The sequence below is a fragment of the Gorilla gorilla genome, chromosome 5 (assembly GCF_029281585.2).
Source record: "Gorilla gorilla gorilla isolate KB3781 chromosome 5, NHGRI_mGorGor1-v2.1_pri, whole genome shotgun sequence".
Taxonomy (NCBI): domain Eukaryota; kingdom Metazoa; phylum Chordata; class Mammalia; order Primates; family Hominidae; genus Gorilla; species Gorilla gorilla.
In genome coordinates, this window is record NC_073229.2 from 166,892,842 (window position 1) to 166,908,268 (window position 15,427).

The following is a 15,427-nucleotide window of genomic DNA, read 5'->3' on the forward strand; positions in this document are numbered from 1 at the left end:
TGGTGAGATCCCCATCTCTACAAAAGAAATACAAAAAATTAGCCGGGCGTGGTGGCGGGCACCTGTGGTCCCAGCTATTATGGAGGCTGAGGTCGGAGGGTCTCTTTGAGTCAGGGAGGCAGAGGTTGCAGTGAGCCTAGAAGGCGCCACTGCACTCCAGCCCAGGAAACAGAGCAAGATGCTGTCTCAAAAAAATAAAAATCCACGGCAGGGATCTACTGCAGAATCTGAAATACATTTATAGGCACTTAGTGAATGGAGAGAAAATCTGTTGATATGATTCATTTTGATAACCAACGTGTATTTCTAGTCTTGAAATCCTGGCTTCAAGCAATCCTCCTAGATCAGCCTCCCAAATAGCTGGAATTACAGGCACAAGTCAATACACCCTGTCAAATGTATATTTCTGAAGGTGGCCTTAGTTGTTGATAAGCAATGGATATGTATGCATAAAATGATCCATCTAGAGAATTCTAGAAAATCGAGTTTGTGTCTTCTTCTTGTTAATCTTTAGGTACTGTTCGGTGCCAAGTAGAATAATTTCCACCACTTTCCCTGTTCTTCAGTACTACTGCATAGCCAAGCTGGTTTATTGTTGCATATAAAGTCTGGGTAAGCATATGTTTTTCTACACTCGGAAATGAATGGGAGCTGATGCTCTGTATAATGTCAAATTGCCCCTGGGAAAAAAATACTGTACTGTGGCAAAGTAGATGCCACCATATTTAGTAATATATTTTAAACTAACAAAGACCATTTCCAGGGCAGAAATAAGCTTTGTTGTTTTTGTATGATTCTGAGCCCATTCAACCCAACAACTTTCACAGTACGTTATCGTGATTGTAATCTTAATCTAAGTGAGAAGAGCATAAATAATGAGAAACTGTTCTTTAAGCAAACCTGGACAAAGAGGTGGGAGCTCATTTTTAGCCTTGATTCTGTAATGAACCACCTATTTGTCCTTGAAAACTTCACCTAACTTCTCTAGACTACAGGTTTTGGAAAAGATATTTGTAAATGACAAGTTAATTTAATAACCTCTAATTTATTATTTAATAATGAAGCTACTATTATGCTACTAAGGAAATAGTAACTAATAGTAAATAATTCCACAAATGCAGTTGATTTTTTCTCAGAAAATGATGTTCTAAAAGTTTTGTTTTCTAGAAATTATCTTGGGGAATATATTGAAAATCAAGTTCTCAAAAATATTAAACAATTTTGTATCACTAAGGCTCAGCAGATGAGATGTGCTGTCCTGTGAAGTATACCTTTGCTCGCCGCTATGTTCTTTGTCTACCTTTGGAAACCCTCAAACTTCCTCTTCTACCCCTTTATATACCCTGAGGAATTTCATCCAATTCATGCTCTCAGCTATGATGAAAAAAAAGAACTGACAAACCAGTCTCCAGCTCTGGCCTCTCTTGATTGAGGTTGAACTCCTTCAGAACTGCTAAGGAAAGCTCATCTCTTTACCAGCATTCTGTACAAATCCACTCTCTTTTGTGGCTGAATAATGCCACCCTCATTCTATTGTCCAGGTTAAAAACTCATCATCTTTAACTTCTCCATCTCTTTCATCCCAGCACCAAATCAGTCTAGCTATCAGCCATTCCTCTTCATTAAGCAAAACTGTCCCTTCTTTCTCCAGGTCTCCATCATTTGTTTGGATTGTTGCTGCTTTTATTTCCCTTATCTTCACTGGTGCCACAGTATTTTATTTTTCCCAAAATAATGATAACGACAACAATAGCAAGGCCACTTTATTGCTTTAATCCTTCCTTGGTTCTCCATTGCTTACAGGGCCAGACCTGTAGGCTGGATTAGGAAATTGGACTTTGATATGTGTTTCTAGCTTAACCATGTACTACCTTGCCACATACCTAGGGTGCCAGCTACATCTTGCTTTTTACACATCTCAGATCATCTAATATGCGTTTTCCCACTAATTTTTTATATTGCCCTCTCCTCTAGAATATAAACTCCATTAAGGCAAGGACTTTATCTGTTTTGTGCCATATTGGACACCTAGCGCACACAAGAGTACTCCAACGTAGGTGATGAAAAGCTATGTTGAATGAATTAGTCAATTTATTGTTTCAAGGATCTGTTCTAAGGCTACCTCTGTGATGAAGCCTTTCTTCATTCTCAGCAGGATGATTGCTCTCTCCAGGATGATTTCTCTCTCCCTTTATGGGAGATAAATATATATATATCTCCCTATATACATATATATGTATATGTCTTTCCTATATATACATATATGTCTTTCCTATTTACTTGAGCTCCTTGGTGGCACGGATACTCTTTATTAATTCCAAATGCCCACCACCAGGCTGGGAGCATTGGGTTCGCACCTGTAACCCCAGCACTTTAGAAGACTGAGGCAGGCAGATCACTTGAGGCCAGGTGTTTGAGACCAGCCTGGCCAACATGGTGAAACCCTGTCTCTACTAAAAATGCAAAAATTAGCCATGGTGGCATGCAACTGTAGACCCAGCTACTCAGGATGCTGAGATGGGAGAATCACTTGAACCTGGGAGGCAGAGGTTGCAGTGAGCTGAGATAGCACCACTGCACTCCAACCTGGCCTGCAGTAAGACTCTCTCTCAAATAAATAAATAAATAAATAAAAATAAAAATAAATGCCCACTATCGTACCCAGTTCATAGTTGGCACTCAATAACTTTTATGAATGAATGAATGACTGAATAAATGAGTGATGAATTAGGTAGAGGAGGAAACAGAGTAATTTGATTTGGCCTGGGATCACCAACACACACACACACACACGCGCGCGCGCGCACACATCAATGAGGAATATGACACACAAATCACCCTACATAATCAAAAGATTCTTCTTGGTAAGAGACAGATATTAGAGTGTCTGTGTTGACCTTTAATTCACCTTTGTAAAACACAGTTTAAAAAGACAGTCTGGCTCATAAAAGCAAATAGGTACATTGTAAATCCACAAATTTGAGATTTTTATAGTGGATATACTAATAGGTTTTGACTTTTAATGAGCTTCTGCTCTTATTATTAAAAAGATTCTACTCATTCTAATAAAAGAACTGTGATTTGTGGGTATCTTCTGATATATTTTAGTTGATTCTTAGCTTCAGCCACCTTAGCAAAAAGAAAGAAGAGGTTTCCCCAGTGGAATTTCAGATAAGTATGTATACTGCAAGAGAGGCAGAGGAAAAATGATAATTTGCTTTATTCATGAATCTGTTCAGATGCAACGTATGCTGCCCAGGCCCATGCTGAGGTTTGGATAAGTCTATTCCTAGGGCCCACACCTTGGTGACCACTATCTGTTCTAATCAGATAATCTATGGAAGCCAATGACTGTCTTCTCACTTGTTAAAAGTATTCACACTCAGGATGGGCAGAGCCTAGCAATTAAAAGCACAGATGGTATGTTGCTAGTATCAAAATTACTTTAGAAACAAAATTGGGAAATTAAAATGTAAAGCAACACATAAGAACTAGACACCTCAAGCATGTAATTGTATATTTATTTCTCTTTTTAAAGAACACTCCTTAATGTAATTCAATATACAAACTTGGTTTCACAGAATTATAATCCACTATATAGCACAAAGATAACCCAGATTGTATGTGTGCGTGCACACATGTGCGTGCCTGTGCACATGTTGCTGTACCCCTCCCTCTCTTTCACTCCTCTGGTCCTACAAAGGCTCTTCCCACCTTCAACACTAACCAAAAGCCATTGTGAGTATTACATACAACAGACATCCTCCCACGAGTTCTTTGCCCTTGAAAGATTCTTTTCCCCATTCCCCCTGAGATAGCCAGGAGTGTGACACTCTTCCCCTATGAAAAAGGGTAAGGTGACCTCCCCTAACACAGATGTTAACCCTGTTCCCATGTAAACTGGCTGACAGGAAGAGCTGGGGAGCAGGTCTCCATCCCCTTTTCCCCCTTCCACACCCAACCCTCAGAGTCCAAGTGCGACCCTCTGTGTAGCCTTAGTTCCAGTCACCATCCTGTGTAGCAAGAACTAAGGAGATTGCTAAGCCCAGGTCTTCTCCATGAGCAGCGCACAGCACTGCCTGCCAAGCCACCGGGCCGGCCGATAACCAAGCTCTACACAGTCCCATGTGCTTTGTCACCTTAATTTTTTAAAGACACCTAGCATAGGTCTGTGGCAACCTAGTGTCCAACTGAGTTACATAAAATTGTACCAGTGATGCACTTGTACATATTTACATGGGGTGGAATGTTTTCCCATATTTTTAGATGAGTATATAGATCAACATGTTCACATAAGACCAAATACTTTTAATATTATTTATAACTGATTTATAAAGCTTTGAAAAAACTCACAATAGCACATTGTTTACTTTAATGCTTTACGGTACTATCATTTTAAAATCACAATCAGCACTTAAGTTATAGTCAATCCAGCAAACAAGAGACAAAAAAATATACAAGAGTTAAGAACTGACTGATACATCCTTTATCTTTTTTTAACTAATGCGTAAGTGCAGAATAAGATACTCTAGTTTAAATATCTTGTTTACAATGTACATTTTTGTTCTAGTTACGCAACAGTAAATCCCATGCTTCACATAGAAAAGCAATCCACAACATTAAGAAAAAATGTACAATTTATGAAACAAAGTAAATAAATATTAGTATTACAGAATCAGAGCTGTACATAAAAGCTGTTCAGTTTTAATCATATAAAAATATGTTTTAGTGCAACCTCACATATATATTGATGCTGTTTTGCTTTACATCATTTAGATCCAAGTGTCCAAAAAAGGAAAGAAATTACATTTATTACAAAGCAGATACACAAATTCTAAAATATGTACAAATTACTGCTAAAAAATGCTTATAAGAATATAAGCAAAGTAAAGAAAAGGCACAAACATCTGTACAATTTTAAAAGTACCAGACCCAATAGGTTAATTTCAAATTTTGTTTTGGTCAGGCTCATGATGACTTGTTAATTTACCTAATTCTTTTGATATAACAAAAGTATATATAATAGCAAACTACTGTAACTTAGGACAGGCATGCTATAAACTGGATTACCTCCATTTCTAGAAAAACAAAAACAAAAAAATGGGAAAATGTGGAAATGAAAGTCTCCATGCATCATAGATCAATGTAGCTGACTCTTTTCTGATGAAGGATCTTTGCTTTCCTCTGTGCTTGAAGATAATTCCTTGCTGCTGTGAAAGTCCAACTGCTTGTCATCCACACAACTCTTGCTGTAAAACGTGGAGTGAGCTAATGGAGTCTGTGATGTACCAAAATTGTCCTTTTCACCATCATGCAAGTCAGGGTGGGTGGCTGAGGTACAGGGCTGACCTGGCTCAGGTCTACTAAAGTGTCTAATGCTAACATGTGCACTTCCCAGGGGGTTCTGGTGGGGCTCCTGCACCCGCACTGGCTGATCTGGCCCGAGCAGAGCTGCCTCTTCCGTGGCAATCCGGAGAGAGGCAATGGCTTTTGTACAGGTCTGTATATTTTCCTCCTGTTCCCGCTCTGTTGCGTTTAGGCTGTCTTCCGAAGTGCTCTGTTTCATCAATAGCCGAGGAGAGGAGGGAGTGCTAGGGGGACCAGATGACTGCAAAGCGTGAGGACCTCGCTTCTCATGCTGCTTAGAAAGCACATAGGGGTCCTTGGAGAAGGACTCCCCTGACGCGCCTTTCTTCTCCTCAAAGCCCTCCATTGGCAGGGGCAATGTGGGTGAAGGATGTAAACTGGAAAGGGCTGGCGGCATGGAGTGAACCATCTGGATCCCACCAACGGGCACCATGGGGATAGGGGCTCGCACTTGTTGCTGAGAGTGGAGTGGAAGATGACTGAAGACATAGTCATTAGGACCCTCAGGGAAAAGGCTGGAGCCTGGATGTTCATAAGCACCTTCTTGGTCTCCATAGAGACTGAAGTAAGGAACCTGAGGTAATCCTCTTCTTAAATTCTGCGCAGAGAAACAAAGAGAGCACAAAATTCAGAGCCTGCTACGCTTCATTCTTAGGTCAAGCTATTGGATTCATTCACTCACCCATTCACGCATTCACTACCTAGAGAGGCTTCAATACCTAATTCTTTGATCAAGTTTTCCTATTTCAAGACAAAAGAGATTTCTCTGTTGTCTTTTATAATCCTTGAATAAAGGTGTCGGCCTGTGAAAAGTTGCTTTTGTTTTTAAACAGCAAGGTGATAAAGCAGTCAGGGTGTTTTCCATTGGGTACAGAGACACATTTCAGCTCTTTTTTTCACAAGAGATAATGAAAAGAAATTAATGGATAATTGGCAAAAAAAAGTTTACTGAGCAAAAAACACTAATAAACATTAATAATATTTTTTTTAATTCAAAAGGAAATAAAAAGATTACCATCTGTTGCTATACTGGACAGATTTTTAATATTTTTCTTAAGTGTTGATGAGTATATAATTGGAATGACAAGTCTGCAAATTGGCTTTTTAAAAAAGTTTTCCACAGAACAGATGACAAAATGGTGGTGAGGATCCACAAACTGTTTCCTCCAGTGTGTTTAAGACATTGGTCTAAAGTAATGCATTCCTGCTAAGAGATACTCAATGCAGAAGGCCAGCTTCTCCATCCAATAACAAACCAAGTCCATTTAAGTCTTACATCAATAATAATTTTTTAAAGGAAACTATCCATCATAGAAGTAATTAACATTATTTCAGACAGTTAACAACTTATATTCAACTCTATACTGTGAACCAAAGATGACTACATCTTAATTCTTTTGTTTATATTATCATTTCCACCTCAATATCTTCTTGGCAATCAATGAATTAAGGATGCTTAAAATGTTCAGCCAGAATTTCAGATTTCATAGTCCTAGTCCTGAAAATGGAGAATTTATTTTCTATACTGATTCTGTAGTGAAATACAACTTAGATTGTCAGATTATCAGGTTTTAATATTATCATATTTTAATTACTGTGATTCATTCTTTAATGGATTGTCATCTAAAAAGGACTTCATTTATTTTTCTATTTTTTGAGAACCAAAGATAGATAGATAGATATAAACCCGTACAGTATGGTAGTAGTCCAGGATAGAGCCAAGGAAACTGTTCTATTTCAAGAGTTTCAGTTCTAAAACTCAAGGTATGCTCTGTAGCATTAAAGATTCATCCAGTTCTATCTAGATTATGATTTCTGCTACTCTCTAAGACGCTTAGCCCTTACCCTTCTCTGTGATATATCATACGCAAGCTGGAAACACGGGTTCTCCTGAAAGTATGAGTGAAATGGTGCAATCATTAACACTATCATTACCACGACCTCATAAGCTGGGAAAGGTGGGAATTTTATGGTATGAGAATCATTTAAATTCTGCACATAGACAAAATCCCCCTTGCATTTAATCAGGTTGGAAAAGGCATGTCTCCTTCATCAAACACCAGTTTGGGAGGAAGACCTGTAATGCCTACAGTAACAATCTTTGAAGATAATCAAGTATGTTTTCTTTTAATCACAGCAATCACAGATTCAAAGTTTAAAATAAAACCGAGCTTGGTTATTTTTCGGTTTTACTTCTGGCTGCTATTCCATGACCTCCATTGCATACAACCAGTCAGAATGTGGATCTGTGGGGAAACCAAGGAAGTGGAACAGAAGTCAGAGAGAGAGAGAGAGAGATGTCCCATTACGTAAACTGACTTGAGATCCCCAAATCCAGGCTGACAAATGGAGTCACGAATTGTCCTCTAAAACTACAATAATACTCAGCATGTTCTAAATCCAATAAAATCTTATTAGTGCTACTAATGAAAGTTTCAAATTCAGCCCTTCACTGATTTTAACCACAGAGCTACGTGTACAAGTAGAATTTCTACCATGTGGCCATTTCCACTGCTCCAAGCCCCACCAGGCATTTCTACACATCCTCTCTCCTCTCATTCACCCCTTCTTCATCCTCCAAAGAAACTCCCAATAAGTTTTCTCTACTTTGGTTTTTACTCCATTTGCAATCTTATTGTTTTGCAATTTGGGCCTTATAAACGTGGTGGACAAACTTCCATCTTACTTAAATCTCAGTAAGAAAATTTTGTCGTGGAAAAACAAATAGTGAATTCAAATGTAGATTATGTTAAGTGCATATGTATGTATAGACACATATACACATACGTACAAATGTACATACACAGATATCTATATATACATCTATACGCCATGTACCAGATCTATTACCCTACGCATCTCTTCAACAGTATGGCAGTAGGGACCTCTAGATGCAAAAGATGAGAGGGAGATAGAAGAGCAAGATCCTCCTTGGGGGCAGCAGGGAGCAGAGAAGGAGAAGTGACCCATTTGTGCTCAGTCACTGGCTGGGGCTGCAGGGAGAGCATGGCCTTGGCTTAAAAACAGTCCTGTCCTGAAGGTGCTGACGTGCCAGCAGGAGGCTGTCTGCCCACTACATTCCTTACAGCTGAATGGCACGTTCTTTCAGGAACAAAAATCTGCATGGGCCACCTCCCTGGCTGCCAGAAACAAATTAAAAAACTGTGGTCAAGAGGTTAAGTGACTTGCCCAAGATCACACAGATAACAAGGGATAGGAATGAATGTTGACTGTTTCCCTAGACACAATCTTCATCTACACTACATACTGAGGGCCTGGACACACCTTTGTTTCTCTTCCTGCTACCTATCTACAAAAACTTTAAAATGGAAAAGGAAATTTATTTATCAAAAAAAAAAGATAAGGCCACAGCCATAATATTATTTCATCCTCAACCTCGAACCATGCGTAGTAAACCCTCAAAAATTCAGTAAATACTGAATAAATGGATAAAAGACACCTTATCTATCTATCTATCTATCTATCTATCTATCTATCTATCTATCTATCTATCTATCTATCTATCTATCCGTCCATCCATCCATCTATCTTAAAATTAAAACTAACAGGGGCACTGGGGCAAAAACGACAGGGTAGCAGGAAGTCTCTTGCTCTTCTACCTCCTTCTCATCATTTGTGTCTAGAGCTCCTTACTGCCACACTGTTGAAGAGATGAGTGGGGTAATAGAACTGGTATATAGATGTATACACAGATGTCTGTGTAGGTACATTTGTACATATGTGTATATGTGTGTATACATATATATGCACATACACTTAACATAATCTGCATTTGAATTCATTCATTTCTTCCAAACCTGTGTTGGCTATGATCACCATTACTCCAAACGCAGCCAGAATATGACTGGGCTGTAAGGTCCCTTCACACCACAGTCAGTGTCCTGTGGTGTGAGAAAGCATAAAGTGGGCGGTGCTTGGGACGAACTGTCCCTACATCAGGGAGGATTCCCAGATCTGTTCCCTCATACCATGTGAACAATGCAGCAGGCTATACCTCCTCTAAAGAGAATTAAACTGGGTAACAGGCCAAAAGCATCATAAATGATAAAGTTTAATAACACTATGAAATATACCCATGATCAGCCAGGTGCGGTGGCTCACACCTGTAATCCCAGCACTTTGGGAGGCCGAGGCAGGCGGATCATGAGGTCAAGAAATCGAGACCATCCTGGCCAACATGGTGAAACCACGTTTCTACTAAAAATACAAAAATTAGCTGGGTGTGGTGGCACGTGCCTATAGGCCCAGCTGCCTGGGAGGCTGAAGCAGGAGAATTGCTTGAACCCAGGAGGTGGAGGTTGCAGTGAGCCAACGTCGTGCCACTGCACTCCAGCCTGGCGACAGAGCGAGACTACATCTCGAAATAATAATAATAATACCCATGATCAGATATTTAAAAAGAAATGAAACAAAACAGAAACACATCAAAAAACTGGTACAAACTCAGTGACTACTAAAACTCATCTCTCTCTAACTTTCTGGGCATATATCTAAAAATCAGATGAACTCCCTTAGTCCACTCTTCCAATTCCTTTGCCTAACTTGACTGTGGGTTGCTATAAATTTTTACAACCACAGCATGTTTGCAATAAAGGCTTACTTTTTCTGACTGAAGAATCGCATGTTTGCAGTTGACTGAACATGCACCACTGTTTCACAAATGCCACACTCTCAATCCACCTGGCCAATGCTAGAACACAAGCTGCAGGGATGGCAGGGAGAGGCTCATCTAACACACTCTGCCAGCATCACTGCGTGTATACCAGAGAAAGCATGTGTCATCCCAGACTTGGTATCCCATGATCCAGGAGATTTACAGTTCTCTATTCGTGCTGCAATGGCATAAACTGCAGAAGATCCCTTTTTCCTACTTTTGCTAAGGCACCAAAACCTGTGGAAATGTATCTCTTTTTCTTATTAGCTTGCTAATTTGTTAGCTTGGTAAACAACATCCGAATTGCTATACATGTTTCTGCAGGAATTGCTTCATCAAGATGAAGTTGGTACCAGACTTGTGAAAAGATGGTGCTGGGGATGGGGACAGGAATGCAGCAGCTTTCCTAAAGTGAAAAAATGACAGGCTGAGCTCAGGATTCAGGGTGGTGGAAGGTGATGAGAGGGAGAAAATTGGCTGCCAGGGCAGTGATAAAACAGAGCTGGGAGCTGGCAGTGTCTCCTCTGGCTGTGAAGGATGGTGCTGATGCACTTGACACAGAGATCCAGAGCAAGGGAGTACAACAAAGAGTAGAAACCAGGAAATCAAAACACATTCAAGGCAGACAGATTCCAAAGGTATCATGCCTCTGTCTATGCTAAGTGCATGCTTTATTCATTTTTTAAAATCCTACACAAACTGAGAGAGACATCACAGTCTACTGAGCCGTGGAATTAGGCAGGACAGGTGCTTTTATATGAATTTGTATTAAACCTACTGCTTAAATGTAATCCATGGTGGTTACTGTTATCTTCACTTATAATGAAGGCATATCATAGAAATCTCTGCACATTCTCATTTAGCTCTCCTGATTTCCCATTCTCCTTGGGCCCAGGCTTCCACTGAGCAAGTGCACTTGATAGTAGTAATGGCAAGAAAAGCAGACAGGCTCATGTCTTTGATTTATAAACATGTCGAGTGTGTCATTCTCTCCTCTCCCTGTCCCTGACCAGTTTCACATGTCCACTCACGATGGGCAAGGTAGAGTTTATTAAAAAAAGAAGTTTTTGAGGCCAGGCACAGTGGCTCATGCCTGTAATCCTAGCACTTTGGGAGGCCGAGGCAGGCAGATCACTTGAGTTCAGGAGTTCGAGACCAGCCTGGCCAACATGGTGAAACCCTGCCTCTACCAATAAATACAAAAATTAGCCAGGTGTGGTGATACACGCCTGTAGTCCCAGCTTCTCGGGAGGCTGAGATGGGAGAATCGCTTCAACCTGGGAGGCGGAGGTTGTAGTGAGCCAAAGTCGTGCCACTGCACTCCAGCCTGGGTGAAAGAGTGAGACCCTGTCTCAAAAAAAATAAATAAAATAAAAATTTTAAAAATAAAAGTTTTGGAAAGTAAGGTTAACAGCTGAATCAGAATCCTTACCTGGTGATGAGTTATATAAGTGATGCCTAAATGTCCCTGTGAGTGTATGTCCATGCAGTCATGGCATTCTAAAGGTTCATCTTTTTTACTTACAAAAAGGCTTCAGCTTATGTCTATCATTAGTTAAGTTTAGAAAGCCTTCAGAAAGGCCTCACCTGTTCCCACTGGGAATGCACTGCTGCTCTGATGCAATACTACACTTTAGGTAATGCCACAGCCATGTTACTGACAATAGCATATGACAAAAATGTCTCCCCGCTATTTTCATTAGCCAGATTCACTCCACCCATGACAGATACCCATGTTCTACTAAATCTCACACCAGTGCATTATCAGGAGGACCAATGTGCTTCCACTTATGTATTAGAAAGAAAAGTGGATTATACTTACAGGAGGCCCCAATACAATTGGCTCTGCTTGCAAATACTGTCCCATGGACAATGGTGGGTTATGGTATAAAGCCCTTCTGGGAGATGGCGCTCTTATTGTGGTCATGTATCTTCTCTCTCTTCTAGGAGAGAGGTCTCTTCTTGCTGTGATATCTTTCCCAGGAGACACTGGCCTCCTTGGAGACAAATGCCTTCTTGGTGAAACATCTCTTTGGGACATCTCTCTTCTCAATGCAGCTTCCTTTCTTGGTGAAAGATGTCTCATGGGTGACAGATCTCTCCTAGGTGATAAATGTCTCCTGGGAGATAAATCTCCTTTGGGTATCAGATACCTCTTTGGTGAATTATCTCGACAGGGTGAAGAATCATATCCTGGAGAGGAATGGTGGCTTGAGGGTGAGAAGTCCCTGGGAGAGGAGCTTGGCTCTGAAGGTAGCATGCACTCCTCATCCATACAACTAGGTATGTCCAATCTGTCTTTGTCTGGTTCTGAGTCCGTACTTTTGCTCTGGAATAGCCTCTGGTATTCTGTCATCTGGGTATCTTCACATGAATCACTGGGTGTCATAAGCTGAGTAACTCGAATACTTGGCAAAGTAACCAAATAGCTGATCAACGAAGAATGTCCCAGAGAACTATCTGAAGGAACCCCGTGGGGTACGGCGCCAACATTCACAGGCAAGGAGGAGAATCTAGGAGGCTGAGGACTGGTGCTTCTTGATCTTGTTTTTGGTGTTAAATCTCCCTGGTCGTCAAAGTCATCATCATCTTCATCATCATCATCATTATCATCTCCATCCTCACCATCTGATTCCTCAGCATCTGAGAACTGATGATCAGTTGAAATGCTGGACATGCTATGCTTCTCTGCTGCTTTGTGCAAATCTTCCATATTTTCTGAAACAATTAAACAAAGATAATGGAGATCAAGATCCAAATGTCAAGGTTAGGATCTTATTTAAGCCTCATTTCTTTCTAAACGCTTTTCCCAATCCCTAGTGCCCATAGATAGTTATGTCTGAGAATGCCTATAAAATGAGGCACTTACCTCTGTGACCCTGCGTTCATTCTATCTTCTTGTATATCCATTTGTTTTCATCCCCAACTTACAAGAAAGATTCCATAGTAGGACCTTATATCTCAGACATCATCCCACTCACAGAAAACCCTCAACAAATGAGCATGGATAATGTTAATTATGATGCTAGAGGAGAAAGAAAGGCAACAACCTGTCTCTGCAAGCTCAGGTACAAACGTATGTCTAAGTGATGTATCTCAGGAGGTCTGGCCAACCTTAATGATGTTTGTTTGCTTGTTTATTTGTTTTCCTACTGGGTTTCTTCTTAACTTGAATAATAATACATTAAAATGCTTTTCAAATTTCCCAAAAAGCCTCATAAAATCTAATTTGCTATCACAAAGCAAGTGCAATTCTATTCCCTTCATAGAAGGCTCTAAATATAAGTATTTTCATAGTAAGGCCTTTTTTGCCCTCAGAGCCAAAACTGAAATGCATTTCTTCTCAGTAGATTTCAAGCAATTCAATGTGTCAGTTTTATTTTCTATATTTAGTATTTAATAAAATGAAAAGTGATCACTTTTTAAAAATATCTAAACTTATTTTACCACCTCAGCCACAGAGCTCCACTGTGCATAATGAAGAGGTCTGTCAACTCATTTATGACATACACACCTGCTTCCTCAGTTTCTGTATCATCCACCGATGTCATTGAGACTCCCAATTCCAGGCATTTTTTCATGTGTGCTTTAGATTTCATATGCTTCGTTAGGTTTCCTTGAAAATGTAGCAAAAAAAAGAGAGAATTAATTGGTTATCAAATTAACAACTGCTGATAGCTGCTCCAAATTCAATGTGAAATGAACTAATTTTATTAAATTCATCATGTAACACAGATTTGTTTCTACCCACTACCCCTTGTTTCAATCTTAAGAAGAATAATCTGGTCTTTGAAGATATCAATCCCTGAGAGCTTTGGCCCAATCTCAGATATTCTTTATTCTAGAAGATATGTGGAAGTCCAGGCTCACATCTTTTCAAGAGTAGGCTCCAAGCAAGACTAGAAATCCCAGGCTTTTCTGCCTGAGAAGGGACCTCATATGTACCTAAATGCACCAGCCTCCTGGGACTCCACATAAACAGGAAACGCAATCTGGCCACACACCTCAGAGATACTTCAGAATGAAATATTCTCAACACACCCCCTGGGCCCCTGACCTTCTGGCACTGATCAGGTACAGAGTAACCTCCAAGGATCTTCACCGTTCAGAAGAAAAATACATACAAACTAATGTGAGGGCCAACCTTGTCAGTGCTCTGAAAGATCCATACAAATAATTAGCTAACTACTCATAGGGAGCATTATTCCCAGTATTTAGCATCTATCTGTCTGGCATATGTTAGCAAAAGTTATGACAGCAATTCCTAAAATTCTGGAGCAGCAACATTCCCTCTTTACTTATCTTCAGCCTCCTATCACACTAACAAAAAAGAAAGGTTTCATGCTGAATACGTTATAACGATAATGGCATATACAATTATATGTGTATATGCATGTGTGGATATAAATTATATATATAACTTGTATAACTGCTTTATGAAATGTGAGAAATTTTGAAAACATTGTTCCAATCCTCGTTCACCCAGGATCTATAGAAGAATGCACACACACACACATACATATAAATTATATGCCATATAACTTATCAAAAGAGATTCAGGAACTAATTCAGTTGTAAGGCGCCTTTACATCACTTCAGTGAAAATAGCCATAATGTTGTCTGTGCCCTTGACAACGCTTTAGCAATGTACCAACAAATACAGAGCCTTTAAGAGAAGGCTCTGTGAAATCTCCGTGGAAACTCAGCCTGCTAGCATAGTTTATTCCTCTGGTAGGGGTGTTCAGCTTGCTGTTCATGTAATACATGAGTGACAGTTAAAACTGGGACACTGTTGTTTATTATTTTACTCATATTGCTTTATTATTTACTTATTGCTTATATACTTATAAATTTTACATGCTGTTTTGAATAATTCCAAACATAGAAATATTTCCAGGCCCCCACTCCTCTTATTTATCAAAACTTATATCTACCATTTTTTAAAGAGCCCAAAAATGTTATAGACATATCAAGAATGCTTAAATCTAGAAAATTAATGAAATGTATCTATAAATTAATAAAAATCATCACTTGTGCCAGAGTGCAAGTACGCTATGGATGTGTATAGGTATAGATGCTAAGCATATCGGGATAGTTTATTTAGATTTTAGTATGTGTTTCTTTCTCCTACATTTTTCTCTCCATTCCAAGGATAGTCAGGCTTTAGACTCCCATCTTCAGAACAGGTCTGTAGCTAGAAATCTGGATCTGAAACAATTCTACCATGGCTTTAGTTTGTTAAAGTCATGAGCTGCAGAAGTAATGTATAAGGACAAGGAGAGGGAAGGAGAGTGGCGGGGGAGGCCCCTGAAGAAGTGGCACAGACAAGGAGAAGGGATTGGTCGTGCAAGGGCGTTCCATCTGTGCTCAGACGACAATGTGGGT

General features: G+C 39.8%; 1 protein-coding gene across 11 annotated transcripts in view; it reads right to left on the minus strand.

Annotated features, from left to right (window-relative positions):
- Positions 1–3,502: 3,502 nt before the first annotated feature.
- The window catches only part of HIVEP2 (HIVEP zinc finger 2), a 195,617-nt gene continuing 183,692 nt past the window's right edge, over positions 3,503–15,427 (minus strand). For all 11 annotated transcript variants that reach the window (XM_063707898.1, XM_019029863.3, XM_063707900.1 and 8 more), the window contains 3 exons: positions 13,557–13,658; positions 11,865–12,760; positions 3,503–5,965 (listed from right to left, as the gene is read on the minus strand). In XM_063707898.1, coding sequence (XP_063563968.1) covers positions 5,141–5,965; positions 11,865–12,760; positions 13,557–13,658 — 1,823 coding nt within the window. In that variant the 3' untranslated portion in view covers positions 3,503–5,140. The remainder of the gene's footprint in view (positions 5,966–11,864; positions 12,761–13,556; positions 13,659–15,427) is intronic.